Raw genomic sequence first — 27,166 nt, forward strand, 5'->3', positions numbered from 1 at the left:
TTTGTATTACTTGGAAAGCAAGTTTCTCTCCTCCTAATTACTATAAATAAAGGCACAAGGACTGGGGAATTAACACACAATTCCTCAAGTCTATTCTCCAATCTCTCTTCTTCTCTTTTCCGCACATCTCTGTAAAATATAGGCCACAACACGTTATCAGCACGCTCTTCACGTTGTGCTTTGAAGAATTTAAAGAGAATTTATTCGTCTAGAATCAGGGGAGTATTACGTTTCAATTAGTTTTAATTGATTAAATCTTGATTTTATTGAATTCATATATTGTTATTGATTCAATTTATTTTTCTTCTTATGTTGAACGTGATACAAGCTTGAAGATGAAAGCCGAAATTGAAGTAATAATTTTTCTGCATCAAACCAGTTCATTCATATAATCACGCAATCAGGTTCTTCCAAAACAACGGCTTTTAACTCGATATTTTTGAAGCCCTGATAGCATGAACATTCACCATGATGCATGACCCAACTTTACGTTTAACGTATTTTAGATTCTACATAAATTGTGTATGCCTCATAACCAAAATTGCTGCAATTATGTGAATTTGATATTTTCCATGAATTGAATCTTACATATGTACATGCATTGAAACTATTATTTGCATATGCATCAACGTAAATATGTGATTCATTGAAATATATATTGAATTTCATATGCATATAATTGAATTAAATTATATTAGAATTTTTCAAGAAACCTAGGGTTTCTTCCCCGTGACCCCGACATCACTGGGCTCACGCGAGCCCACAATAGGATGCGAAGCACCGGAGCAAAACCCTTGCTCCAATCTGAAAGATGCCTTTGGCATCAAACCATAACCCACGGTGCCACCCGAAGTCGGCCACGGCTTCACCACCGTTATTACTAGGTACTCACACCTGCAGTTGTGATTGGGACATAGCCATCGTCGAAGACGATGGGTTTTTTTTCAGAAAGCTCGATGAACACCGCCGGGTTCTTTGAACCCCGATGGTTCTCGGATCCCCCGACGTCGAAACCAAAGGTCGCCGTCTACAACTACGATTCCCAGTTGAACCCACATGCTTCGCCATGCCTTAAACCCCCGAGGATAGTCGCTCGAAGCGACGCCGGCATCCCCCCGGTTCGATTCTGACACCCAGCGCCGCTGGGGTGTCTTGGATCCCAAAACCCGAGCCCTAGTGGGCTCCTGTCCCTCGGCCTGCATCAGCGCCTTTAGGCCTGCTGCTGTTTTGAGATGTCATGGCCCAACCCGTGCAAAAAAAAAAAAAACAAATTTTGTTTGTTTCTGGGCTCGCTTGCAGCGGCCCAGCCCGAAAAAAGGGATTTTTTTTTTCTTTTGGGCGTGCTTGATGCAGCCCTTTGTGTGAAAAAAAAAATTTTTAGGGGGTCTGCCTGTAGCAGCCCAACCCCATGCTGTCCCCGTGGGCCTGCAGTCCCACCCGAGACACCCTAGCCCCATTTTGGGCCTAGGTCACACGACACCCATTCGTTTACGCCACCCCGTGGACTTCATTTTTTTGTTGGGCCCCACATTTTATCTACCTAATTATTTTTAGGCCCAATGGGTTTTATATTTTTTTCACCCACATTTTAATTTGGCCCGAAGTCCAAATAAATTAATTCAATTATAATTATAAACCTGAAGTTATATCTTTGTATATCCTTGTTGTATATTTGCTTGCATATATATTTGTGTTTGTCTGCAGGTATTATGAACTTAAAAGTTCATACTTCCGAACCCGAAGTTTCGGAAAAGTGCCATACGAACCTGAAGTTTCTTAATGCGCAACACTCATGTTGAGACCCGAAGTTCTCCATGCTTAAATCCGTTTAAACCAAACCATGTCTTAGAACCTGAATGTTCTAAATTTGTTGTTTATGGCAATTTTATTTCCTAAAACACCACTCACATTCTTGTTTCCTCCATTCAGCGTATTGTTGAACCGTAACAAGTTCGATTTCACTGACTTGGAAGTTTCGAATAGTAAACTACTTTATGTGGATACATGACGTGAATAAGCATCCGCCATGATCCTTATTCGAAGAATTATGCCTGAAGCATATCCAATGGAAGTACCTCCCTGCTGAGGACTCCATGACTCTTCAAATCCGTTATGGACTGTTTCAAATCATGCAAAGATGAATTTTTGCCTGAAGCAAAACATGATTGAAACTGTTACGTCCATAAATAGGTACAATTCTCGTAGTCCATTTGTGAAGACTCATTTTGCTCCACCTAATACATTTGGCAGAGCGAAATTTGGCATGGACGGCCTATTGGCCGAACCCCATTGTTTTTTTTTTGTTTCTTTTGTGAATAATTTATTTTGTTCTCGGATTTAAGATTAGTGTTTGGATGTCACCATTATTCTCGAATAAAAGAGTTAATTAACGAAGATTACCAAATGTGACTACAATTAACTCATGCTTAGGTATGTTTTGTGGGGAAGTTAACTGTCTGGTTCTATGCTAACTTCATACCTAATCATCCCCTGACAACCTTTCAGGCTTATCCAACCTGATTGTGGGGCATGGCACTGCCCTATATTGTCCAATGGTATTAACTTTACCATAAAGGGAAGCCTTATACTCACTTCGTTGGAAGAACGCCCTTTTGAGCTTTAAGGATATTCGAGAGTATTATTACCATATCGAAACCAATGTAGAAAATGGAGTAAAAATTCCTTGGCATATCACCATTTTTGCACTTCCTACGAATATAGTTAAATGCATATTCTAGAGAAGATGGAACGTTTAACGAATGGATTACATCCATTCAGCCCCATTATATGGCCGGCCAGAAGCCCGCGATTCCTAAGGAATTTTCGCTATGGATGTACGTTTGGGATATCTAGGATGATTCGTGATGCGCCGTTTTGGGCATCCTTTTACCAGAAGTAAAGAAATCATACCTGGACACGTATTATACCTTAGCACTCTCCATCTTTTTACAAAGGATTCAAATGGGACATTTGTGGATAGATTCAACCACCCTACGGACCATTTAAATATTCTATAGTATTGGTTTATGCTTCTACACGTTTGTCACACGTGTGGTTGTTGTCCAAAAGTTGCATTCTCCACATTGGTAGCTCAGATTAACAAGCTCAGGGCTTACCACCCTGATTATCTGATCAACTTTATTTGATTGGATAAGTTGGAGAATTTACATCGACATTTACATTGAACACTTTAAATCTCGATGGATATTGCATGTCGGTTGGGTTTTTTGAAGTTGAACATCCAGTCCCATGTTCATACCCAGAATGACCTAGCAGAAGTATTCATTAAACGCCTTCAAATGATTGCGTGGTCGACTGGTCATACGTACCACAGTTCCCGACCTCTGCTTGGGGCCATGCAATATTGCAAGCAACCATGTTGGTCCGTCTGAGGCCCGTCACGACCCAACCTTATAAAGCGCGTGTCAGTTGGTTACCAGATACGAACCCGACATATTGCATCTGCGCGTCTTTGGTTGTGCGGTCTATGTGCCATTTGCGCCGCCCTTACGTACACGAGAACAAAAGGGTCCTCAGGGAAGGATGGAAATCTATGTCGATTATGATTCTTCTTCTAATAATTGTTACTAAATAACCTTTGACAGGCGATCTCTTTACCGCTCATTTTGCGGATTGTCACTTTTATGAGCCAGTCTTCCCGTCGTTAAGGGGAGATAAGAACGTCACCATTCCTAAAGAACGACGTGAATTATCGTGGACGTCCCCACTATGTCTCATATCGATCCCAATCTAGATCGTCAGAGTTTAACCAGACACTTCCTCTGATCTAGAAAAAGTGACGAGATCACATATACCAGCTGCAAATGTGCCTGCAAAGATATGTACCAAATGTACTTCGGACCTTTGTCCTGAAAGTAGGAAAACCACAATTGTGGCCGACCCTCGTACATTGGCGGCTAGCCAATCAATCTATCTTATGCCAGAAGCATGGTAGATAACTCGGTTCAAGGATTCACCTCCCCAAAAGAGGAGGAACGTGGCACGAATGAATCCGCCCCTTGATCTCTGTCTCAGACCTTTTCATCTCATTAGATTAAATCCGGATTACTCCCGAGACCTGAAGTTCTTGGTCCAGTATACTAGTTTGGATGAGATATGAAATTGGAATGAGATTATCATAAATGATGTTTCATTTATATGGTACTGACATAAATGAAAAGCGACGATAACGAACCGCGTTCCATTGATTAATATCAACGTAGAACTAATTGGTCAACTAAAAGAATGAATCTATGACGAATGAGATGAATGAAATAGTGCAATATGGCACCTTGTGGCGCAAGGTTTCTCTCATACGCCATTTGATTGATTGTAGCATTACAAACGTGGTTGTAGTATCTATGGGATCGTGATATGAACCTACATGGAGTTTCCAAAGGACTTACATGTACTGATTCAAATAGTTCTAGACCACTAGAACATCCTCTTGATTCCCAAGAAGCCTTCACTTTACGGATGCAGAACTATCTGGGCGGATGTGGTATACCCGTCTAAGTGAATATTTGATCAGTTAGGGATATATGCCCCTGCGTGTATAAAATCCAAAATTGCTAGAGTTGAGCAAATTAACTCGCATGTCGGACTATAAGGTGAATGATCTTGGGAGAACTTGACATTACCTCGACCTGAAGTTTCGAGCTAGTTTTGATGGTATTCTGGTCCACCACTCAAACTAGACCCAGAAGGTGTTACGTATGAGTATATCCCGATCATCTGTATGCTAGATGCAAATGAGACCTTTAACGGAGGGTATGGAGCATAAGGTTCCATATTGGAACGTGAGGCAGCCATATCTAAGTACCATTGGCGTTTGTTGTACTTAACTCAAATGCACTAGATCAGACATCTTATGTGCTGATAATCTTTTGGCATAAAGCAGCACTGCGCCTAAACACGCAGCCACCAAATTTGGTGTTAAAGACGTTTTTTTCCGTTACTACGGATTTAGGCTTATTCCCTATACATCTCAGAATAGATCACACCCCTTGATCTTCTGAATGATGCCTACCTTGTGGGATTCGCTAAATCAGACCGTCTATCTGATCACACAAGGTACGTTCCCGCATGGTTATGTCTTTACCATTAAGGAACACCATAATATCTTGGAGGTTAACTAGATAGACCTTTTGTTGCGAAACCTTTGAATCGTTCCAAGACTTACTATGTCTCATCACATGAGAGATATGGTCGAGAATTCTTGTTGAGCATATTCAAAATCCCTGCGTTTTTCATCCATCGTTGAGTCCCAACAACGATCCATGAATACAACGTTGTATGTATCGGCCAGATCATGATACATCCAACAAGTCAACACCAAGCATATTATGTCTACATCCGCATGAGCATCAGAAGATTGAAGTCAAGCAATCCAATCCCAGATAACCTTGCTAACATCTACACGGAGTCACTACCGAAGTCTACATTTTAGAAGCTTGTCCAAGGAATTGGTATGCGTAACTTTCTCATTTGCGATGCTTGTAGTTTCATTTGGAAGTTTTGTCAAACTCAGGGGGAGTATCTAGAAGTATACTCACTTGATCTTAATGTACTCTTTTTCCCTACGATTAGGAGCATTTTTCCCACTGGGTTTTTGCTACCTAACTAGGTTTTAACGAGGCACCCATCCTGGGCTGATCATACCCTTGTGAGCTCTTCTACTTGCGTCCAGAAGACGTATAGTTTTGACTTAATGCAACTTCTCACTTTTCTCCTTAGCCTATGAGTTTTTCTCCCACCTTGGATTTTGCCATAGCAAAGTTTTGTGAGTTTTACCACTCCTGCATTCTTCCGTTTGTTTTGAGACTCGCATTCGCTACTTGTGCCGACTAAACGAGACAATTTCATCCACTACTTCTACATTTGCCTGAAGATCTGATGCGCCATCTACTTGAGTATTTGCACACTCAAATGGGAGTGTTGTGACATATGTTCTTATCAATATGTGATTGTGTAAATCCTAAGTAGAGATAAAGTAGGAATCCTTTGGGATCTAGAAGATCTTCCCTAATATACTTTATATTACTTGGAAAGCAAGTTTATCTCATCCTAATTACTATAAATAAAGGCACAATGACTGGTGAATTAACACACAATTCCTCAAGTCTATTATCCAATCTCTCTTCTTCTCTTTGCCGCACATCTCTGTAAAATATAGGCCACAACAAAATTCTATTATCCAATCTCTCTTCTTCTCTTTGCCGCACATCTCTGTAAAATATAGGCCACAACAAAATTGTATTATTAAAGAGAGGAGCAATAATGTCAAGGCAGAATATATTAGGGGGGAGAGGAATCTAATTTTAAATGCATAATAATTTAATAAATTATGCTAATTCCAAACTACCAAAAACAAAACAACATATTTTAAGTTTCTTTTATTTTTGACTTCTAGCACCGTCCGTTTGGTCACAAACTTGCACGGTTCGTTTTCTTTTATTTTTATCCCTATTTGCCATTTTGTCATTGAATTAACCAATCGTCGTCGTTTCGCCTGACCTTCATTTCTCTTGCCATTGGCAGTCATGCTTGTTCACCACAGAAATAACATGCCACCCATGGCTACAACCAATGTCTAAAATATCAATATTATCCTGATATTTCTATCGAAATTTTCGTGTTTTTGAATTACCTATATTTTCGATATCATCGATATTTTAGACCTTGATAGGAACTCTATGTGGTACTAAGTCACTCATGTATCTTACCATGCAATGTATAAAGTGTAAAATATTGTACTAATTCATTATATATAAATGATTATGGTGTATTTAAACTTGTTTCATTAATTACTACATATTTTCTACACTCACAATGTTTGCTAGCTCGCTATATAATTAACTTAAATCATTTAAATCCATCATGCAATGCATTTACTTCTAATTTTTTGTGATAAACTAATAGATAATTGACTAAATAAACATCCTGCAAAGTTTCAATAAAAATTTCAAAGTTTTTCTTACAATTTCCGTAATTTTTATTTAATTTTTATCAATATCGATAATATTTCTATATTTTCATCAAAATTTTTGTGTTTTTTTACGCTCGATATTTCCGATATATATTTTAGACCTTGGCTACCGCCCATCGCCTGACCTTCACATATCCCAACGTCTCCAATCCTTTTGGAGACGACACAAACCCCGGAACCAAACAAACCCCATTTCTCCGAATCCCACAACAATGGAGTCCATCGCCGTCCTCATGCCGATCCCAATGTCCTCCTACTTGGAGCAGGAGCTCGAAAAGCGCTTCAACCTCCTCAAGCTCTGGACCGTCCCCAATAAAACCCAGTTCATCAAGGACCACTCCGCGTCCATCCGTGCCATCGTCGGCAACGCCTCCGCGGGAGCCGACGCCGAGCTCATCGCCGCTCTGCCTAAGCTGGAGATTGTTTCCAGTTTCAGCGTTGGGATCGATAAGGTCGATTTGAAGACGTGTAAGGAAAAGGGTATTCGGGTCACCAACACCCCCGACGTTTTGACCGACGACGTGGCGGACCTTGCTATTGGGCTGACGTTGGCGGTGCTGAGACGGCTGTGTGAGAGTGATCGGTATGTGAGGAGTGGGCAGTGGAAGGAGGGCGACTACAAGTTGACCACCAAGGTTTGGTTTTTTTTTTTGCTTAATTTGCATTGGATATTATTATTTTCACCTAATTGCTATTGGGTTTTGTTTGAATTTCTTATTTATATTGGTATGAATGGATATTGATTATGCTGCTTGTGATTTGAGTATGAGTTGATGCGTAATTTTTGAAGTGCGTTTATGGTAAAATTTTCTTAACTGTTACTGTGTTGTTATTTACCATGTTGGAGGAAAAGAATGAGCAAAATGATACTTATATTGAATGGTTGAATTGGTGATTCGTGGTAAAGGTTGTTGTTAAAGGCCTGGATCGATGTTCTTTGTTCAATTTCGTCTACAAAGGCATGGACTAGTTCTTAAGAAATTTTGGAGTCAGTCAAAGGACATTTCTCAATGATAAGTGTCTTCAATCGTGGTTGTGTTCATCGAAAGCAACAACTCGGTTGCTGTGATGTATTTATGATGGCATCAACCCAGAAAATCGAAAGGGGGTGAGATGGCAGTCGGTGTTGGTCGTTTGTCCCTCTTGTTTGATTAAGTAGGTTCTTCTGTAAATGCACCGAGGCGTCCTTCTGGTGTTTTTAATTGTTTTTTTCTTAATATTGTCTGTACTGCTCGCATATGCGCCTGAAATTCGAATTTATCAATACTGTGCCAGAAAATTGGTTTGTGAAGAAATAGCATGTTCATTCTGCATTGTTTGTCTATCTAATAAAAGAGAATGCATAATATTTTCACCGGTTGCAAAATTCTTTAACCAACATAAGATACTTTTCAAGGAGTTTAGGCACTTTACAGTAGCTGCTTATGTGCTATGTATGAAACGAAGATTCACAAGTCAACATGTGTGTTATAGGGCAGTTTGAGTGTAATAATTTTGCAACATGTTCGTGTGATACATTGATATTTTTCGGTTCTTTACCTCCTTTGATTATTTGATATTAGAACTTTTAAAAGTTGATGAAGTTTGTATGAAATGTGAGGTTCCTGAATTCATAGGAGAACTAGCTTTTTTTCTCTTTTTCTTTCCCTGTTTTTCGTCCTGAAGTAGAGTTAAATGTCTGTCTAAAACCTTTATTTATGGATTTAATTTTTATCCATATAGCACCTCTGTTCCCCCTCTTTTGTAATAGTTTCCCTTTCATTTTCAGTTCACTGGGAAAACTGTTGGCATCATTGGTCTCGGAAGAATTGGCAAGGCAGTTGCAAAGAGAGCCGAGGCTTTTAGCTGCCCAATTGCTTACTTTTCCAGGACAGAAAAGCCAGATTTGAAGTTCAAATACTACCCAAGTGTTGTGGAGTTGGCCGCCAACTGTGATGTTCTAGTTGTTGCGTGCCCCTTAACTGAAGAGACCCGCCACATTATCAATCGCGAAGTCATTAATGCTTTGGGGCCAAAGGGTGTTCTCATCAACGTTGGGAGAGGCCCTCATGTTGACGAACCTGAGCTGGTATCTGCTCTGGTAGAAGGCCGGTTAGGTGGGGCAGGGCTTGACGTTTATGAGAAGGAACCAGAAGTACCTGAAGAGCTGTTTGCGCTCGAGAATGTGGTCCTCTTGCCTCATGTCGGAAGTGGCACGGTAGAAACTCGCAGTACCATGGCAGACCTTGTGATTGGGAATCTTGAGGCTCACTTCTTGAAGAAACCATTGTTGACACCAGTGGTCTAATAGCTTTTAGCATCTGGACATGGTGACCATTGGATGTATAGCTTGATGATCTACTGCCACAAATGCCTACAATAATTGTTTGTCAATCTGAAACAAGATCGTTGATTCTAGAATTGAGGAAATGAGACTACTTGTTGAAACAGTTGATTGATGCTATTCCTCGTTAATTGTTGAAGTGGAAATCACTACATTTTTATTGGAAATCCTTGGCTTCTTGTTATTTTTAATTTCATTTTTATGCTGAATGTACTCATAAACTTCTTCTGTTTTAAGCTTTTAAAGGATCTTATAATTTTACTATAACGATATATTTGTACCCTTTTTGGCCGGTTGTGGGCGAGGAGGGATTCAAATCCCCAACACCGTGGTTCGTAGCCACATGCTGTAATCCTCTGAGGAACCGGCCCCACCCCGCCTCCATGGATGAGAAATTTTGGTTAAACTATACGAAGGGCAATAAAAACTAATCTGGTTTTTAACTCATTACCAATTGAAGTCAAACCTTTGACATCACACTTGTAAGCGGAAGAATACCATTATACTGTAATTTATGAAATCACAAGAGTCACATGTGTCTTTCATTCTATTAGGCTATGTAAGTGGTCAGTCATATTTAGGTACTGAGTGGTGAGTGCCCAAGTATTATCCATAAATAAAGAGTTTTCATCACAACTAGTCCTCGGGTTACAAAACTCATAAAATTTGGGTCGATCAATGTCATCCTTCATATAATGCTTAGGAAAAAGCTAGAAACCTTTAGCCAAAGATGATCTATATACCAACTCCTCGGGCCTATCGTTTTCCTCAGTATTCTAGTTATAAATCACTCAGTATTCAGTATCATATCCTATCTCGAACTCGAAACTATACCATTCAGTATATATTTCTATAATTCATCTTTAGCGGCGTTATCCTTGGCTTTCAAATGTTTGTTGATAGTTGTAGCCACGTCCTTCAAGCTCGATTTTGTAGAAAGTTTGATCTGCACAGTGAAAACAATTTCTTGCGTAAGATGGTTACAGAGCACAGATGAATCATAACAGAAGATTATTTGTTGTAATGACTAATTACCGGATTGCCTTTATCGTTGGCTGTGTACAGCAAGAGTGTTGGATAGTCGCTTACCTGCAGTAACAAGCAACCAAACAAATAAATAAATGAATAACAAACAATAATAACTGAGATAGCATCTCATCAACTGAAATTTTCAAGGGCAGAGATGGTTTTCGTTGATAATGTTTCTGGGTTGTTAAATTGGTTGCGATTCACAACCTCTTCTTTCATTTATGATGTATCGGGCCATTTTCAGAGGATCGCATCAAGGATTGAAGTGTGTGATTCGTCAAGCTATTTGAAACAAAAAACACAACCAGCAGATCTTCAAAGTGTTCCTGCAGAGCTTTAACGTAAATGCTCTAGCTTATCCCATGTCCAAGGTCATGGATTACATGAAAGCTAGGTTTTCATCCCAATATCATGAAACAAAATTATGATGCCGAAAATAACACTCACTTGCAGTTTTGGATGTTCATTTGCAGACGCATCTATTCTTGCGAAGAGTAGATTATCCACACTTTTAAAGTGCTTAGCCAACTTCTCTACATGCTTGGCAGTGGTCTCACAGGTGATGCACCATGGTGTGTATACCTGTTCCATAGCAAGGATGGTATTTTTTATACGCATGATCAAAATAATCACTCCATATAAAAATTCTAAAACCACGATAACTTGCTATACAACTAGAAACTTAAATAGTAGTTTTACCTTGAATATCGAACGCAACACAACAACTTATAGGCCGGTTTTAGTACTAATAATGTAATTATTTTATATATTTACATGTAGATACATGTCATTTCTTCTTCATTTATTGATTTCATATGTTTTGGAAAATTGATGAACTGAATAAACGACTTTCAACTTAAATTTTCACTACGTTTTTTCATGCAGTTGCTATTACTATTGATTTAATAGTGTGATTTTCATATGAAGTGCAATGTGGGTTTGCAATTGAGGTTTCTAGATTCATGACTAGTTCAATATTTAGTTTGAGTTATCTTTTCTAGATTCTTTAATTTTGAATGTTCCATTCTTTTGTTTGAGTTGTTGAAAAACAGAAGTGAAAAATTACAGCAAAGAGTCTGTTATGGATTCAATTGGAACTAAATGTGCTAATTTGTGGTTAACAGACTGTCACCCTTTTGTTAGTTTGTTCTTTCTTGTTAGTTAGTTCATTTTGTGTGCATGTCTATATAAATTGACGTCCTATTCCTGCATAAGATAGGCTTGAACCTCAAAGTTGGTTCATAAACAAAGAAAATCCTTCACTTAATTAAATTTTATTTTGAGAGAGAGAGAGAGAGAGAGAGAGAGAGAGAGAGAACTTTAGACGAAGAGAGGTGATGGAGTGTTCCGAGTTTTTAATTGCTTGTTTAATATTTACGTCACAGATTGTTGTGAATGCCGCTGACTTGGAGAAATTGCATCACAATGCATCAAATCCAAACCCAGAAGAATTGGCAGTCAAGAGGGTTGACTTCCCTACTGATTTTGTGTTTGGGGTCTCTACTGCTGCTGCTCAAATAGAAGGATCTGCGAAAAATTCTGGGAAAGGATCAAGTGTTTGGGACAACTTTGTTGAGAAATTCCCAGAGAGAATTTCTGACCACTCAAACATGTTCACTGCCATCGACTCGTATAATCGATACAAGGAAGATGTGAAGCTTATAAAGAACCTTGGTGTCGATTCTTACAGATTTTCCATCCCCTGGACGAGGATTCTTCCTAATGGAACATTAAGTGGTGGAATAAACCAAGAAGCTATTGACCATTACAACAACCTAATTGACGAGTTAATCAAGAATGGCATCAACCCCTATGTGACCATTTTGCATTTTGACTCGCCCCAAACCTTGCAAGACAAGTATGGCGGCCCTTTGAACCGTTCCTTTGTGAACGATTTTAAGGATTATAGCGCAATATGTTTCAAAACATTTGGAGATAGGGTCAAAAACTGGATTACAATCAACGAGCCATTTATCGTTTCCAAGATAGGGTATGAACTTGGATTTGCTGCACCAGGAAGATGTTCTTTGAGTACAAAATTCGTATGTACATCTGGTAATTCGTCTACTGAGCCTTACTTTGTGAGCCACAACCTTCTCCTTGCCCATGCTACTGTTGTTAAGCTATACAAAGAGAAGTTCCAAGCAAACCAAGGAGGACAAATTGGAATCAGTCTTGTAGGACAATATGTTGAGCCTTATTCAGATTCGGAAGAAGACAGAGCTGCAGCAAAGAGAGTTCTGGACTTCAATCTGGGATGGTATGTGGAGCCATTAGTCTATGGAGATTATCCAAAGAGTATGCGAGATTTGGTCAGGGATAGACTACCTAGTTTTACCAAGGAAGAGAAGAATTTGGTCAAGGGATCCTTTGACTTTATTGGCATCAATTATTATACCTCAATATATGCTAAAAACTCCCCACCAAGTCCACAGAAACCAATCTGCTATTCTACTGATTCTTTAGCTGAATTACCCAAAAAAAATAAACATCGAGAGCCTATTGGCCCTAAGGCTGAAGGAAGTAGTTTCATTTCCATTTATCCAAAAGGTCTGCAGAAACTGATGGACTTCATGAAGGAAAACTATCAAAGTCCTAAAATCTACATTACTGAAAATGGAATTGACGAGGCAAAGGATGATAGTCGCAGACTTGATGAGGCACTCAAGGATCCACATCGAGTTAAAAATACTCTTCGGCATTTGTACTGGCTCAACAAGGCAATCAAGAATGGTGTGAATGTGAAAGGATATTTCTATTGGGCGCTGTTTGATGACTTTGAATGGGTTGATGGCTATACCACAAGGTTTGGGCTTTATTACATTGATTACAAAGACAATCTCAAGCGCATTCCCAAGGATTCTGCTAAGTGGCTCCCTAAATTCCTCAAGGGTGAAGTTTAAAAATACAACGCTCAAGCTAAGGCATAAGCTGTACATGGTATATCAACCCCAAGTTCTTGAGGGCAAGATTTCTACAAACATGACGTATAAAAGAAAGAGTAGTACGCACACTTATATATGTAAATATTTATATACAATGTACTATTTTGAGGGGTAGAGGAAGACCTAGGAAGACTTGGAAAGAGACACTAAAAAAAGACTTGAACTACTTGGATCTAATGGAAGACATGGCACAAAACCGAGCGCAGTGGCGTTCTAGGATTCATATAGCCGACCCCACTTATTGGGATAAGGTTTTCTTCTTGTTGTTGTTGTACTATTTTGAAAGGCTTGGTTTATGGAGCATGTCTTAGAACTCTTAGTACCTACTTGATGACTTTTACAGCTCTTTGAGTAGTAGTTTCTTATCAGTTTCCTGCCATGCCAAATTTTTTCATTAACATACACACATGCGATGCCATTTTATTTCTTATATGTATTATGAACATTGTACATGCTCATATAGAAGGCACATCAAAGAATACAAGCATGGTACAGCTCATTTGCTTTTTTGTATAAGCAAGACAACATAAACTTTATTTTGTTTTCAAACTTCAGGAACTTCAACTTGGATGTGATCATGCGAGCAGAATTAAAATAGATGTAGGAGAGAAAGACACACATACCTCTAGTACCACATTCTTGTGACTATTTAAAACCAAGTCATCAAATGTCTTTCCTACAATGCTCTGGACGGTTACATTCTTCTGCAATTTTAATGTGAGCTGATTTAGAACTACATTTAATGTGATAGAACTATAACATTACAGGAAGTGCTTTCATATTTACTACTTAAAAGCTATGTTGAAATTAGCACACCGCAGTACAGTTTTGGTTGGTTCACCAGCTAACAAAAAAATTAGGCTTAAGGATTTTGTAACACAGGGAATCAAAACAAGCAACTATTGTCTTAAGTTATAGAAGAAAAAAAACTAAGATATGATTCCATGATTAATTGATCCAAAAATCTTTTTAAGGGGGGAAATGACTCACGTTATCAGGTATTGGTTGCGATTTGAAGTGCGGAGATACAGTACCATGTAATAGGCCTGAGCAGAACTCCTACAAAATCCAATTCAGAAATTTTAGTAGTCTAGGTAGATATTCTTGATAAGGAAATTTCAAAACATGAGAAATTATTACTTCAAGATTGCTTGGCGTTGGATCTGATTCTAATAGATATTTAGAGTTCCCTCTAATATCAAAAGCAGTGACCTGTGCAGAACAAAGATAAAACCTGATTAGTTATAGCCTTAGCAAAAGATTCCTTGATAGAAAGAATTCACGGTCAACGTGTAGTTCACGAGTGGGAAACTGACCACAGCACTGTTTGATTCTTCAAGCCCATATACTGTTAAGTAAGGCTTAGCAAGATTTTCATCTGTAATGTCTATATATATGAACAGTATCTGGATCAAGAGAATGAAAAAGGGAAAACATTAGTAGATTTAACCAATTCACCCAATAGCTTCAACATATAGTCCATTTGAGTACCTTTGACTTGAACTGTCTAGCAACATCTTGAAGGGGCTCAAGAAGTTTCTTGAAGTCATCCGCGTCTGCAAAAACATGAACCTGCGCAAGAATAAAAGCGAGTCATTAAATGGTAGAACTTATTACCATGCAAATTCCAATTCTTTATATATGACTCAAGCTTAAGAAATTCTTAAGGGGTAATGTAATTCCGGAAATATTATCTGATATCTGAGTTGCATTAAATGGCAGCAGAATCAGAAACCTGAAGTTGAATAGGACTGGAGTACACTTTTGCAGAATTTGCTTCAGTAAGTCTGTTAACTAATGGAAACTTGTTATAGTCCAGAAACTGCAATATTTCATCCACTCTAAAGGTCCCTTCTGCAAACCCAAACATTTATGAATAACTATGTTAGTAATTCTTACTGAGTGGAAATTTTTTTGTGGAATGTAACCAATGACAGTCACATTCAAATATGCAAGTTGGCACTCAAACATAAGTCTCCTTATTGGTTTGCAGATCTTAACTTTGATTTAACTGAGAGAGATCAATGAAATTTATACACTCACCAAGTTGCACAAGCAAGCAAGAAAACAACAAATTTCATCACCTTCAGTAAAAAATTAAGCAACTCACCATATGCAGTGTATCTTTCTGGCTCACTTTTCACAATTCCAAGGAAACCATTAGTTGGTTTTACATTTTGAAAGAGAACATTAGCAACCTCAATGTTGCTTACTTCTACGAACTGGATGGCACTGTCAGCTGCCGCTGCTTTTACAAATTCTTTGTGCTCGGGCCCCTGAATAGTTTTATAACAAACAGAATAAGCCCAAAATACCCATAATGTACAAACAAATATATAATCAAAGCACGGTCTAATTCTAACTCCAGATTTTCAGTATTTCCCAGGTCTAGCATTTTAAGAAAAATTTGAAAACAACAAATACGCACGTACCTCAAAATTTTCAAACACGCCAAGAACAAATATGTCGGACTTCTTGAGAAATTCTGCTGCCTCTGTCACCGAGCTTATCCTAATAACAGGTTCACCGGTTTTCTTCCTCGCCCATGTCACTATTTCTTCCCTGAATCAAAATTGGCCCCCATAAACACATTAATGGAAATGCACAACTCAAATTTTCCCCCAGAATCACTGGTATTCCACATTCTATAAAAATTTACTTAAATTAAGTGGAATAAAACAACTTGATTATACAAATTATGGCAATGACAAAAGACGGAACAATAACAAGCATATAAGCATACAGATAACATAAATGACAAAACACAATCTGAATTATAACTTATAAGTAACTGACCAAATATATGATGCACATAGCTAATCCAAATGAAATTAACATAAAATATTTCCAATTAAACAGGTTGACAAAGTTTAAGAGCCACTCACGCAGAAAATCCACCAGTGTACGCTTGGGAGGTGCCATTGACAAACAGAAGCAGAGTAGGGAACCCTTTGATCTCGAGAGACGACGCGGTTTTCGCGTGCCGCTCGGCATCAAGCTTGGCCATCAAAAGAGGGCTCCCCAATTCCTTCAGCGCAGTGGCAGCCTCAGCAAACTGAGGCATCAGCTCAGCACTCCTTGAACACCAGGGAGCGTACCCGAGAACCAGAACATACTCATTGTTCTCAATCACCCTCTTTGTATTGTCATGATTAAGCTCCAGAACAATCCTCTGTGCTTTGGATAAAAGCTCGGCCTCCGAGGACCTTGTGGTGGGCCCACCGTCTTGGTCTTCTTCTTGTTCTACTTGTTCGTCCAATGCCAGGAGCTCTTCCAGTTCGCCGTCTTCGGTTTCGTCGGCGGCGGGGTTTTGGGGTTCGGAGGATTTGATGGGGGTTGGGAAATGGAATAGGAGGAGGAGGGTGAGGGTGAAGAGGATGAATCTGGAGGTGGGTTTTGGTCTGGACATGTTTTTGGGGGATTTTGCAGAGGGAAGTGGGGTTCTTGTGGATCTTGAGTGAGTGAGATCTATGGAGTGAAAAGACAGGGTCTTCCGTGAGAACTGGGAAGGTTTTACAGAGGACTGAAAGAAGGGAGTGAGAGAATTTGGGCTTTATTGATACTATTTGCCTTTCACTGCCTGGATTGGCGGCAATAACTCATAAAAATGACAGAAACGTGGGCTTTCTATTACCGAGTAATAGTTGAACTTTATGTAAACTACGGAGTTATGTCTTGTGTCTAAAATTGTTATTTACTAATGTTGTTCCTTCATTTTTAGAATCATGTATGAATATGATCATTGTCTGTGGCACTCTAGCATACATTGAATTATAGCAGTCCATCTTTTCGAGGGTCAAGAAGACTCACAATGGTATTTCAACCTCCCTAACTACTACTGTGCGATTCACTAACCCCAAAAATCTAATCCAGAGCATCCCGCGTAAAATACGGAATTTTGTTTGGAATTTTGTTCACTTTGCATTTTTAGGATCATCCATAAATATATGCGTTCTCGTGGTAAACTAAGAACGAAGAGGTATAAAATTGAAATTAGTGGTGTAAGTAAAGGTTGGAAAAATTTCCCGAAAATCTCGAGCCCAACCAAAAAAATCCTAATCCCAAACCGAAATTCTCAAAATTTTCAAGATGCTATCAGAACTAATCCTGAAATTTTTGTACGGGATTCGAGATTGTCTCCTCAATATTTCGGGAATCCCATACTAAACTGAAAATATATATTATTAATTTATTTTATATATATATAGGAAAAGGATCCTTGCCTAATCCTTTTCTTAGGGATCCTAGGGATCTCGCGATCGTGATCGTTCATCGTACATCGTGCGGTCAAAAATCATTTTAAAATTTAATATTAAATATAAATAGTACCTAATGAAAACTGACTGCACAATGTACGATAAACAGTTACGATCGCGGGATCCCCATGATCCCTAATAATATATATATATATATATATATATATATATATATATATATATATATATATTTATACATATATATTATATATGTTATTTTTTTAATTATAGTTAGAGTTAATTTCAACCATTGGATTGTTTCAAATTGATATGTGTCATCAATTCATTGTTAAGGTTCTCCAGCTTTCTCTCTCCTTCATTCGTTCATAACTTTTATTTCAATTGAAGCCAACCTCCCTCCCTCAGCCACTGAGCCCTCTCCTTTCTGTCTCGAATTTGGAGCTTAACTCCAGCCAATCACCAACCCACCACCGCACCATACTATTACTACCATGTCCGACTGTGGAGCTTTCCTTCACCACACAGAGCCACCGCTCTCTCTCTGTCTGTCTTTGTCTCTTTCTATCTTTCTCTTTCTTTCTCTATCTCGCGATTCTTTCACAAGATTCTCTCGCACGCAATTCTCTTTATCAGACACTCAAACTCTGATAGTCTTCTTCATCCAGTGCATTGTGCATCGATTCTCCCCCAAACAAGGTAAATTTTGGAATTAATTTAGGGTTTGAAATTTAATTTATGGTTTGAATTCTAGATTAGGGTTTGTGAAATTTATGTTTTGGATTGGATGTTCATGATTCCAGCCCTAATTTAATTTCTATATTTATGTTTACCATTAGGTTAGGGTTTATGAATTTTTTTTTTTCGTTTTAGGAGTTTGACTATGATTTGTTATGTTTTGTTTTTGTTAGGCAGCTTAAAGTCTTTTAAAAATTTCAGTTGGTGACTATACTTTCTGGTTGTTCTAGAATTTTCCAATGTTAAATTGAAGTAAATGTAGAGATGTGAATAATTTTCTTGCCCATAGGTTCTTGATAGGTATATATGTTGTACAGACAAACCTGCATTTGGTAATGCACTGCTCCTCTCAAATGTGTTGTGTTTCTCCATTGTTGTTTACTTCCATTCCACATAGAAGTCACAATTAACTTGTGTTGTCCTCTCTTTAGGAGCACCGTGGTTGAAGTATGTGCTTTAATTTACACATATTTGTAGGTTACTCTTTTTGCCAAAACTCAGAAACTTCATCACACAATGGAATGCAGCAGCAACAATAGGAATTATAAAAGTGTATATTTTAAGTCTTGTTTTCTCCATAATTTTTTGCTTCTTTATATATACTTTTCAACTTTCTAATTTGTCTCTAATGCTTTAATACTTCATACATACCAATCAACAACAATAAGCATGGTAAGAGAGCAACCACAACCATCAACAAGATCAAGGGGCGAAAGGTGAACAATCTTCATGAACTTTAAGCTTTTGGTTTGTAACTTGATTTATTTTGAAACTTTGGCTTGTAACGAATTTTTTTGCTTTTGGGTTTGTTACTTAACTTAATTTATTTTTGTTGCATGCATGTGGAATGTTGAATTTAAATAGTTTGATAGTAGAATATATTTGAAGAACAATTCATAATTTCATATTTCAATTAGGGCTATAAATCTATGATTGCACAGATTCATATGTATGAAGTAAATGCTCAAAATAGATTGCATTGGTGGCTCAAAATAGATTGCACAAATCCACATATGAAATATTTGTATGTGACACACCCCAATCCCGATATTCCCCGAATACCAGGATAGGCACGTGTTGGGCGACACCCGAGGGTGACAAAAGCCATTTATTGAGTGCAAAAGCTGAAAATAAGGGATAGATAAGACTTATAAATATAAAAGAATATTGAATATGCATTTAAGAAACATGTTTAGAGTATACAACTAACTAGAACACTAAAAGAAACAATATAAAATTGAATGAAATAAAGGATGGATCCTACACCAAGAGGACTCGAAGATGTCGATGCAGAAGTGCCTTGACATCGGGATTGTATGCCTTGATTCTAAGTCCTGAAGGGGGTATAAAACAAACATGAGTAGGCCAAGTTGATATATATATAATAAAACAGTTATCAACATACTAACCCCAGGTTTTATGAAAACACATATCATGATAAAAATAGATTTTTCGAAACCTAGCATGTCATGCAATATCTCAAATCATAACTCATATATATCATAATCACTAGTGAATGTCCAATATCCCTCTAGGCCCCATGCCAGCTCCCTGTCTCTGTGCCAATTGCCAGAGGAAAATCACCCCCAGACCCAGTGCCAGCTCCCCGTCCCTATGCTAATAGCTAGAGGAAAACCATCTTCAAGCCTTATGCCAACACTGTAACCATTGCCCAGGACAGAATCTATCCCTCGTTCTGTAGCGGAATTGGGACCACTAGGTAAGTACAAAACCATTAAACATACATTCATTTGAAAAAAAAACTTCATGGTATAAAGTCATCCATCATCTATACTATAAAGAGGTGTTCTAAACATGTTCTAAATAGTATATCGTCATCCATCATATATTCTATAAAGAACAAGGGTTATAGGAAAAATAGTAATAATTCAAGCTAGCCTCAGTAAGCATGTTATCTCATAAAACGTTTCACAAAACGTAATCATTAAATCATGCTTTTTATGTATACATTCCTACTATTAAAACATGCATTTTTAGAAGGGATCCACTCACAGATACTTAGCCGCCGAAGAGCCAGCCAAAAGCCTTTGTCCAAAGGGTTTAGGGTTTAAAGTGCACGGGCCTAAGGCCCTAAAGGGAAATGGCCAAAAGACCTTTAAATTAACGAAATAATTAGAAACAAAAATAAATAAAAATGGTTAGGTTAGGCTGCCCAAGGTTTTAGGCTTGGCAGGAATGACCCGAATGGCTTGGGTTTGGTGGGTCGCTGGACCTCAAGAAGAAGAAAGTCGAAATTCGGCCGGAAATTAGACAAACTTTAAATATTCATAACTTTGTCAATACTCAACGAAATCGAGTGATTCAAAAATAAAAATCATAGTTCTTAATGAGACAAAGAGAATGGCATAACATCTAACTCGCAGTGGTTTGGTCGGAAAACGTCTCGAAAGCCACTGAGGTCGCCGGAAACTAGGTAAGATTCCAATAGATATAACTTCTTCAATACTCCATGAAATTGGGTGAAACAAAAAGGAAAGTTGTAGTACTCAACGAGACTAAGAGATTGGTACCTTGCAAGACAAATAAATTGCCTCGAAAGGGGCCGTGTTTGGGGGAAAACTTGGGAAGTTTTTCCCCCGTGAGGTTCTTATGTCCAAACATTGATAAAACTTCTTAAAACCACTTCCAAACATACACTAAGACAAGATCTACAACTTTTGGCCTAGGTTCAAGGCTTACCTTCGCCGGTGGAGGAGGAAACTTGTCGGAGAACTTTGGTGAACAATGTAGGCCAAGAGAAAGGGAGGGATTCAGGGTGTTCTCTTTCGATTCTAAGCTCACTAGAGTGATAATAGAGATATTGATGTTGTTGTGGTGTTGGGTGCATGGGTGTGGTGCTCGGGGAGAAGGAGAGAGTGTAGAGAGATAGAGCACGGGTAGAGAGAAGAGAGTGAGGGAGAACAGAGAACTGCGAGCGAAGAGAAAGGTGGGAGATCGGGGACAGATATCAGGGGGTGGGCCCCTTGGCTCACCAATTAAGACCCAAAAACTATTTTTTTAAATAAAACGGGGGTGGGGTGTAACAATATGTATGACATATTGGTATTTATGAAATTGGGCTGACAATTTCAATCTAAAAGGCTAAATTTTAGCCCAAAAGCCCAATATGTTAAGTTTTAGCCCAATAGCCCAAAATCAAAATTTAATCCCTATTTATCATGAAATACCGAATATATTTCGGGATTTCTGAAATTTTGGTTTGGGATTGGTCTTCAAATTTCTATCCCGAAAAATTTTGGTTTGGAATTCAGGATACTAGTTTCAATTCGGTATCCCTTACTAAATCAACCATAAGTCTGACCATGTCAAAGTCGGTTTGGAACCATTGAGGTTCATTGCCAAAATATGAATGGTAGAGCGGACCATATTGGTTGTGGTTGGGGTAGATGTAATTATGCCTAACATGTCTAGAGATAATGATTTAGTATTAATAAAATACAAACTAAGATATCACTTAGTACTATGATCTAGTGGTATTACTTTTCACATATAAGTAAGAAATCTTACATTTGATTCTCGACCAATTCAAACCAAATTATTATGTCTAGTCCAATGTAGATAATATCATTGTATTCATGTATTCAACAAAAATACATTGTAAGATATACTTAACTGTATAATACAATACTACGTGTAAGATTGACTCTTACATTGATGTGAGAAATAGAGATGTGAGGACTAATGATTTTTCTTTAATTTGTTATAATTAAGTTTAGCATATCACGATTGTTTAAATGGAAAACTAACGAAAAGCCCCTTAAAAGTTTTCTTTTAATCATTAGGACAAAAGTTTTCAAAAATACTGAGGTTACCCTTTAAACATCTATACAAAATTGGCCTAGCATGTAATAGAGTTTACGTGGTCTTCACCATAGAATACATCTAAAAGAAGAAAAAGGAGGATTGACACTTTCAAAAAACATTTGAATGAAAAAGTTAAGGTGGCAAACATTGCAGCAGCCAAGACAACATGGATTCACAGGACCTTCATTGAAGCAAAGAAAAGACAGCCAACTTTCAGAAACAGTGCTGACAGATTTCAGAAACAGTGTGCTATCACTATTCAAAAAGTTATAAATAAATGAAGTTAATTTGTTGTTTAGGAATTAGGTTTTGTATATAAGGGAGCTTTTCTCCCATGCAGATGACACGAAAACACAGCAGAGAAACACCATACTCACACCATCCTTCAATCTTCATATACTCAAGCATCCAAAACCTTCGTAGCATCCGTTGTAAACACTTCTCTTTGTAAACATTCTATATATCAATAAAAGTTCAAGTGTACATATTCAAGCAATCTCCAAGTCTTAAGTAAGTTTTCTTTTCTCTCATTAGCGTGTTTGTTTAATTAAACTTCTAGTAGAAAATAGGGAAATACTATTGTAGTTATATTATTAACCTGTTAAACCGACTATCATACTTTGTTCGAGCACTCTGTTATAGTTGAATGTTTGCCATACAAATAACTGGACATTAACCAGGGTATCTCTGAATTCTTCATACCTCTGAGTTCAGCTGTTAAGGCCTTATACCTGCATTGTGAGTGGCTGTCATGCTGAAACATGTCGAGTTCCATAAGCGTGGTTTTATGCCTAGTTGTTATAATGGTCATCCGACCATTTAACTGAGCCTGCTGTGCGAATTTGGTATCAAAGCCATGTTGAGTATTTTAATAGTATAATTGTAATTAAAGTACCTTGAGAACGAAAGTCATTAACACAACTGATATCACACTTGTTTATTTTGTATGAACAACAAATATTATTGTCCTTGTAGACCTTGTCAGCCACAACCATCGGTATTTAATGTCCCAGACACCCAACTATAAATAGCATAAAGAGAAGATTAGCATATATATCCAAAAGAATTAGTAGTACTTTGAAGAAACATAAGTTTTATCTTGGTTATCTTGAACATCCCTCATTTGTTAGTAAATATAATAACACAGAAGTGCAACACAAAGTTTTAGAAGCAAAAAGAGCAACATATCAAGTTTTAAATACCTTGAGAGAAGAAAGAGAGTTTCTAAGAAATGAGTTAGCAATAACTCTAGAGAAAGGTAGACTGTAGTTTATGATAGATTATCTTAATTTAGAAATTAGTGAACCTCAAAAAAAGAAAAATAATCTTAGACCAAAATAGTTTAGTTTGTTATTTTCCATTGAGAAAGCATAATCATATTTTGCATAGTGAAGAAAATCTACAAGCCAATAGTATTGTAGATTTTATTATTAGTCAAGCAGAAAATATAAAATTAGAAAAATAATAAGCATAGTCATTTGTTAAACCAGTTGTTAGAGGACTTTCAAAAAAATTCCATAAAAATAATTCGATAAAATTTAGACAATATTACATCTCACTTAGAAGATAATAATAAAAATATTCAAAAGTTTCCTAGCAAAAGAGAGATAAAAGAGCTTATTGACCTCATAGATAGTAAGCCTAAACAAGTATACCTCATATCATTAGAAATAGTTGAGCAATTAAGATTAGAAGTTCAAAAAATACAATTAGTGCAAAAAGAGTCGAGTGAACAAGTCGATAAGCTAGATAATAAAATAGATAAATTATTAGTTTAAAGACCAATTCTAGTACTAGCAGAAAATATATCCAAGCGTTGAAATAAATTAGTAAGTTAGATAAAGAACCAGTAGGTTTAACAGATTTTTCAGCACAAGTAGCCAGTAGTAATATTTCCGTTAGGCAAAATAATTTAATTATTCAATTAGTTTTAAGTTTGGCTGAAAATTAGATCAAGTTGAAGAACAAATAGTAGAAATAAACCAAGTTTTACATAATGCATCTTCATCACTTCCATCATCTTTGTTAGATAAATTAGAAAATTTAACTTTAAGTGCAAATAATAATATTAGAAGACCTAAGCTAAATCCTTTTGATAATAGAAAATGGAACTCTTTAGGAAAAAAGAGGAAAAGAAGTAGTTAGAGCTGAAGATATTTATTCAAATGAGGAAGAAACACAAGAATTTATTCGAAGAGATTTTGAGAGAACACAGAAAAATAAATATAATTTGTATCAATTAGGTTTATATAAAAACAAAAGCAGAATTGTAAGTAGCATCAATCAACATGAAGTTAGCTGTATCAATAAAGAAATTACACTTAATTTAATTAGTAAAGAAAATTACTCATTTGAGAAAATCATATTTTAGTCAAATTCATATATGAACAATATTAATTAGAATAGTAAGATTAACTAGAGCACAAGTAGGCACAAAAGCATTAGTATAAATATATGATGATAGATGGGATAATCACCAACAAGCAGCAATAGCAACAACTGAAGTAGATTTAAGTTCAAATTTAGCAATAATAGGTTGTATTTCTAATTATGTTATAACAATTAATGAATTTAGTAAATATATTAAAGTGAGCATAAGAACAAAAAATTATAATATAAAAGAAGAATATAAAAATTTATGTATTAGCTTAATGTATATCAGTAAAGTGTCTGATAAATATAATTATAAGTTTAATTTAGAATTTCAAAATTTAATTCAAACATTTGGTAGTAAACATGTAGATACGATAGAAGCAAAACCCGTAGATAATAGCTTTTTAGAAGGAACTCAATGAACATTACCTAATTTACAAGTAGCAAAAAATAGATAACCAGATAAAGTACAAATATTTGAAATTAGTACAGGTCAAGCAACAATTAGGTTTAGTAATTACAAGCAACTAGAAAAAATAGAAAATGATAAAAGTGAAAGTGAAATTAGATTTAGTAATATATTAAATTTAGATAATGTAGATCCACAAGATTGGGAAAGAATGATTAAGAGATGGGAAAAAGGTTGCGTACATGCAACATTAACGTTAGATTTTGGTAATTCACAAAATATGTTAGATTACTTTGAGCATACTTTAAATGGTTTAGTTTTTTATTATTTTCAGTTATGGAAAGTTCAAAATCTAGAACAGTATCAGGCAGCTAAAACACATTTTAATATTGTTGGTTTTGTTAATTTTATTAAATAAGAATTTTTAGATCATAATATGTTAGATGGCAGAAGCAAGCAAGAACAAATAAGAGCAATTAGAAATTTACAACAATTACAAATTTGTGATTTACAATATGTAGCTGAGTATACCACATATTTCTTTAAATATTTAGGAAGAACAGGTAGAATTAGTGATATTAATTTATTAGATACTTATATGACAAAAATAAAAGGACCAATAGGAGAAAAGATTTGGAAGCAAAAAGAGCAACATAAAGTTTTAGAAGCAAAAAGAGCAACAGATCAAGTTTTAAATACCTTAAGAGAAGAAAGAGAGTTTCTAAGAAACCAATTAGCAGTAACTCTAGAGAAAGGTAGACTGTAGTTTATGATAGATTATCTTAGTTTAGAGGTTAGTGAACCTCAAAAAAGAAAAATAACCTTAGACCAAAATAGTTTGGTTTATTATTTTTCATTAAGAAAGCATAATCATATTTTGCATAGTGAAAAAAATCCACACGTCAATAGTATTGTAAATTTTATTATTAGTCAAGCAGAAAATATAAAATTAAAAAATAATAAGCATAATCATTTGTTAAACCAATTGTTAGAGTACTTTCAGAAAAATTCCATAAAAATAATTAGACAAAATTTAGACTATATTACATCTCAGTTAGAAGATAATCATAAAAATATTCAAAGGTTTCATAGAAATAGAGAGATAAAAGAGCTTATTGACCTTATAGATAGTAAGCCTAAGCAAGTAGAACTCAGATCATTAGAAATAGTTGAGCAATTAAGATTAGCAGTTCAAAAAATACAATTACTGCAAAAAGAGTTGAGTGAACAAGTAGATAAGTTGCATAATATAGAACTAGCAGAAAATATATCTAAGCTTTGAAAGAAATTAGTAAGTTAGATAAAGAACCAGTAGGTTTAACAGATTTTTCAACACAAGTAGCCAGTAGTAATATTCTCATAAGGAAAAATAATTTAATTATTCAATTAGTTTTAAGTTTGGCTGAAAAATTAGATCAAGTTGAAGAACAAATAGCAGAAATAAACCAAGTTTTAAATAACGCATCTTCATCACTTCCACCATCTTTGTTAGATAAATTAGAAAATTTAACTTTAAGTGCAAATAATAATATTAGAAGACCTAAGCTAAATCTTTTTTATAATAGAAAATGTAACTCTTTAGGATAAAAGGAAAAGAAGTAGTTAGAGCTGAAGATATTTATCCAACTGAGAAAGAAACACAAAAATTTATTCGAAAAGGTTTTGAGAGAACACAGAAAAATAAATATAATTTGTATCAATTAGGTTTATTTGAAAACAGAAGCAGAATTGTAAGTAGCATCAGTCAACATGAAGTTAGTTGTATCAATAAAGAAGTTACACTTAATTTAATTAATAAAGAAGTAGTTACTCATGTGAGAAAATCACATTTTAGTCAGATTCATATAGGAACAATATTAATTGGAATAACAAGATTAACCAAACGACAAGTAGGCACAAAAGCATTAGTATAGATATATGATGATAGATGAGAAAATCACCCATAAGTAGCAATAGCAACAATTGAATTAGATTTAAGTTTAAATTTAGCAGTCATATGTTGTATTTCTAATTATGTTATAACAATTAATGAATTTAGTAAATATATTAAAGTGAGCATAAGAACAAAAAATTATAATATAAAAGGAGAATATAAAAATTTATGTATTAGCTTAATTTATATTGGTAAAGTGTCTAATAAATATAATCATAAGATTAATTTAGAATTTCAAAATTTAGTTCAAACATTTTGTAGTAAACAAGTAAATATGATAGAAGCAAAACCCATAGTTAATAGCTTTTTAGAAGGAACTCAGTGATCATTATCTAATTTACAAGTAGCAAATAATAGACTACCAAATAAAGTACAAATATTTGAAACTA

The 27,166-nt window shown here is 36.1% G+C and overlaps 2 protein-coding genes and 1 long non-coding RNA gene across 3 annotated transcripts; 2 read left to right on the top strand and 1 right to left on the bottom strand.

Annotated features, from left to right (window-relative positions):
* Positions 1–7,044: 7,044 nt before the first annotated feature.
* On the top strand, positions 7,045–9,478 carry LOC103405457 (glyoxylate/hydroxypyruvate/pyruvate reductase 2KGR). Its single transcript, XM_008344462.4, has 2 exons — positions 7,045–7,623; positions 8,757–9,478. The coding sequence occupies exons 1-2, from the start codon at positions 7,201–7,203 to the stop codon at positions 9,273–9,275; spliced, it is 942 nt and encodes a 313-aa protein (XP_008342684.3). The 5' UTR covers positions 7,045–7,200; the 3' UTR covers positions 9,276–9,478.
* A 425-nt stretch (positions 9,479–9,903) lies between these two features.
* LOC103405456 (protein disulfide isomerase-like 1-6) lies at positions 9,904–16,909 on the bottom strand. The gene is made up of 12 exons (XM_008344461.4): positions 16,171–16,909; positions 15,718–15,847; positions 15,396–15,561; positions 15,021–15,139; positions 14,777–14,857; positions 14,602–14,691; positions 14,426–14,497; positions 14,276–14,344; positions 13,909–13,989; positions 10,788–10,922; positions 10,347–10,400; positions 9,904–10,257 (listed from the first exon to the last, which is right to left on the bottom strand). The coding sequence occupies exons 1-12, from the start codon at positions 16,692–16,694 to the stop codon at positions 10,162–10,164; spliced, it is 1,617 nt and encodes a 538-aa protein (XP_008342683.1). The 5' UTR covers positions 16,695–16,909; the 3' UTR covers positions 9,904–10,161.
* Positions 16,910–17,904: 995 nt separating this feature from the next.
* Positions 17,905–22,558, top strand: LOC139193558 (uncharacterized). Its single transcript, XR_011577773.1, has 2 exons — positions 17,905–18,198; positions 18,906–22,558. It is a non-coding gene; the product is annotated as an uncharacterized lncRNA (long non-coding RNA).
* Positions 22,559–27,166: the final 4,608 nt, after the last annotated feature.

This window comes from Malus domestica, chromosome 17 (assembly GCF_042453785.1).
Source record: "Malus domestica chromosome 17, GDT2T_hap1".
Classification (NCBI taxonomy): domain Eukaryota; kingdom Viridiplantae; phylum Streptophyta; class Magnoliopsida; order Rosales; family Rosaceae; genus Malus; species Malus domestica.

Coding starts and splice junctions, on each gene's coding strand:
- LOC103405456 (XM_008344461.4), bottom strand. CDS start 16,694: ATGTCCAGACCAAAACCCACCTCCAGATTCATCCTCTTCACCCTCACC. Junction 15,562..15,717: donor GCGTGTTTGAAAATTTTGAG/GTACGTGCGTAT, acceptor AAAACTATTCAG/GGGCCCGAGCACAAAGAATT. Junction 14,498..14,601: donor AAGAATCAAACAGTGCTGTG/GTCAGTTTCCCA, acceptor TGTTCTGCACAG/GTCACTGCTTTTGATATTAG.
- LOC103405457 (XM_008344462.4), top strand. CDS start 7,201: ATGGAGTCCATCGCCGTCCTCATGCCGATCCCAATGTCCTCCTACTTG. Junction 7,624..8,756: donor ACTACAAGTTGACCACCAAG/GTTTGGTTTTTT, acceptor TTTCATTTTCAG/TTCACTGGGAAAACTGTTGG.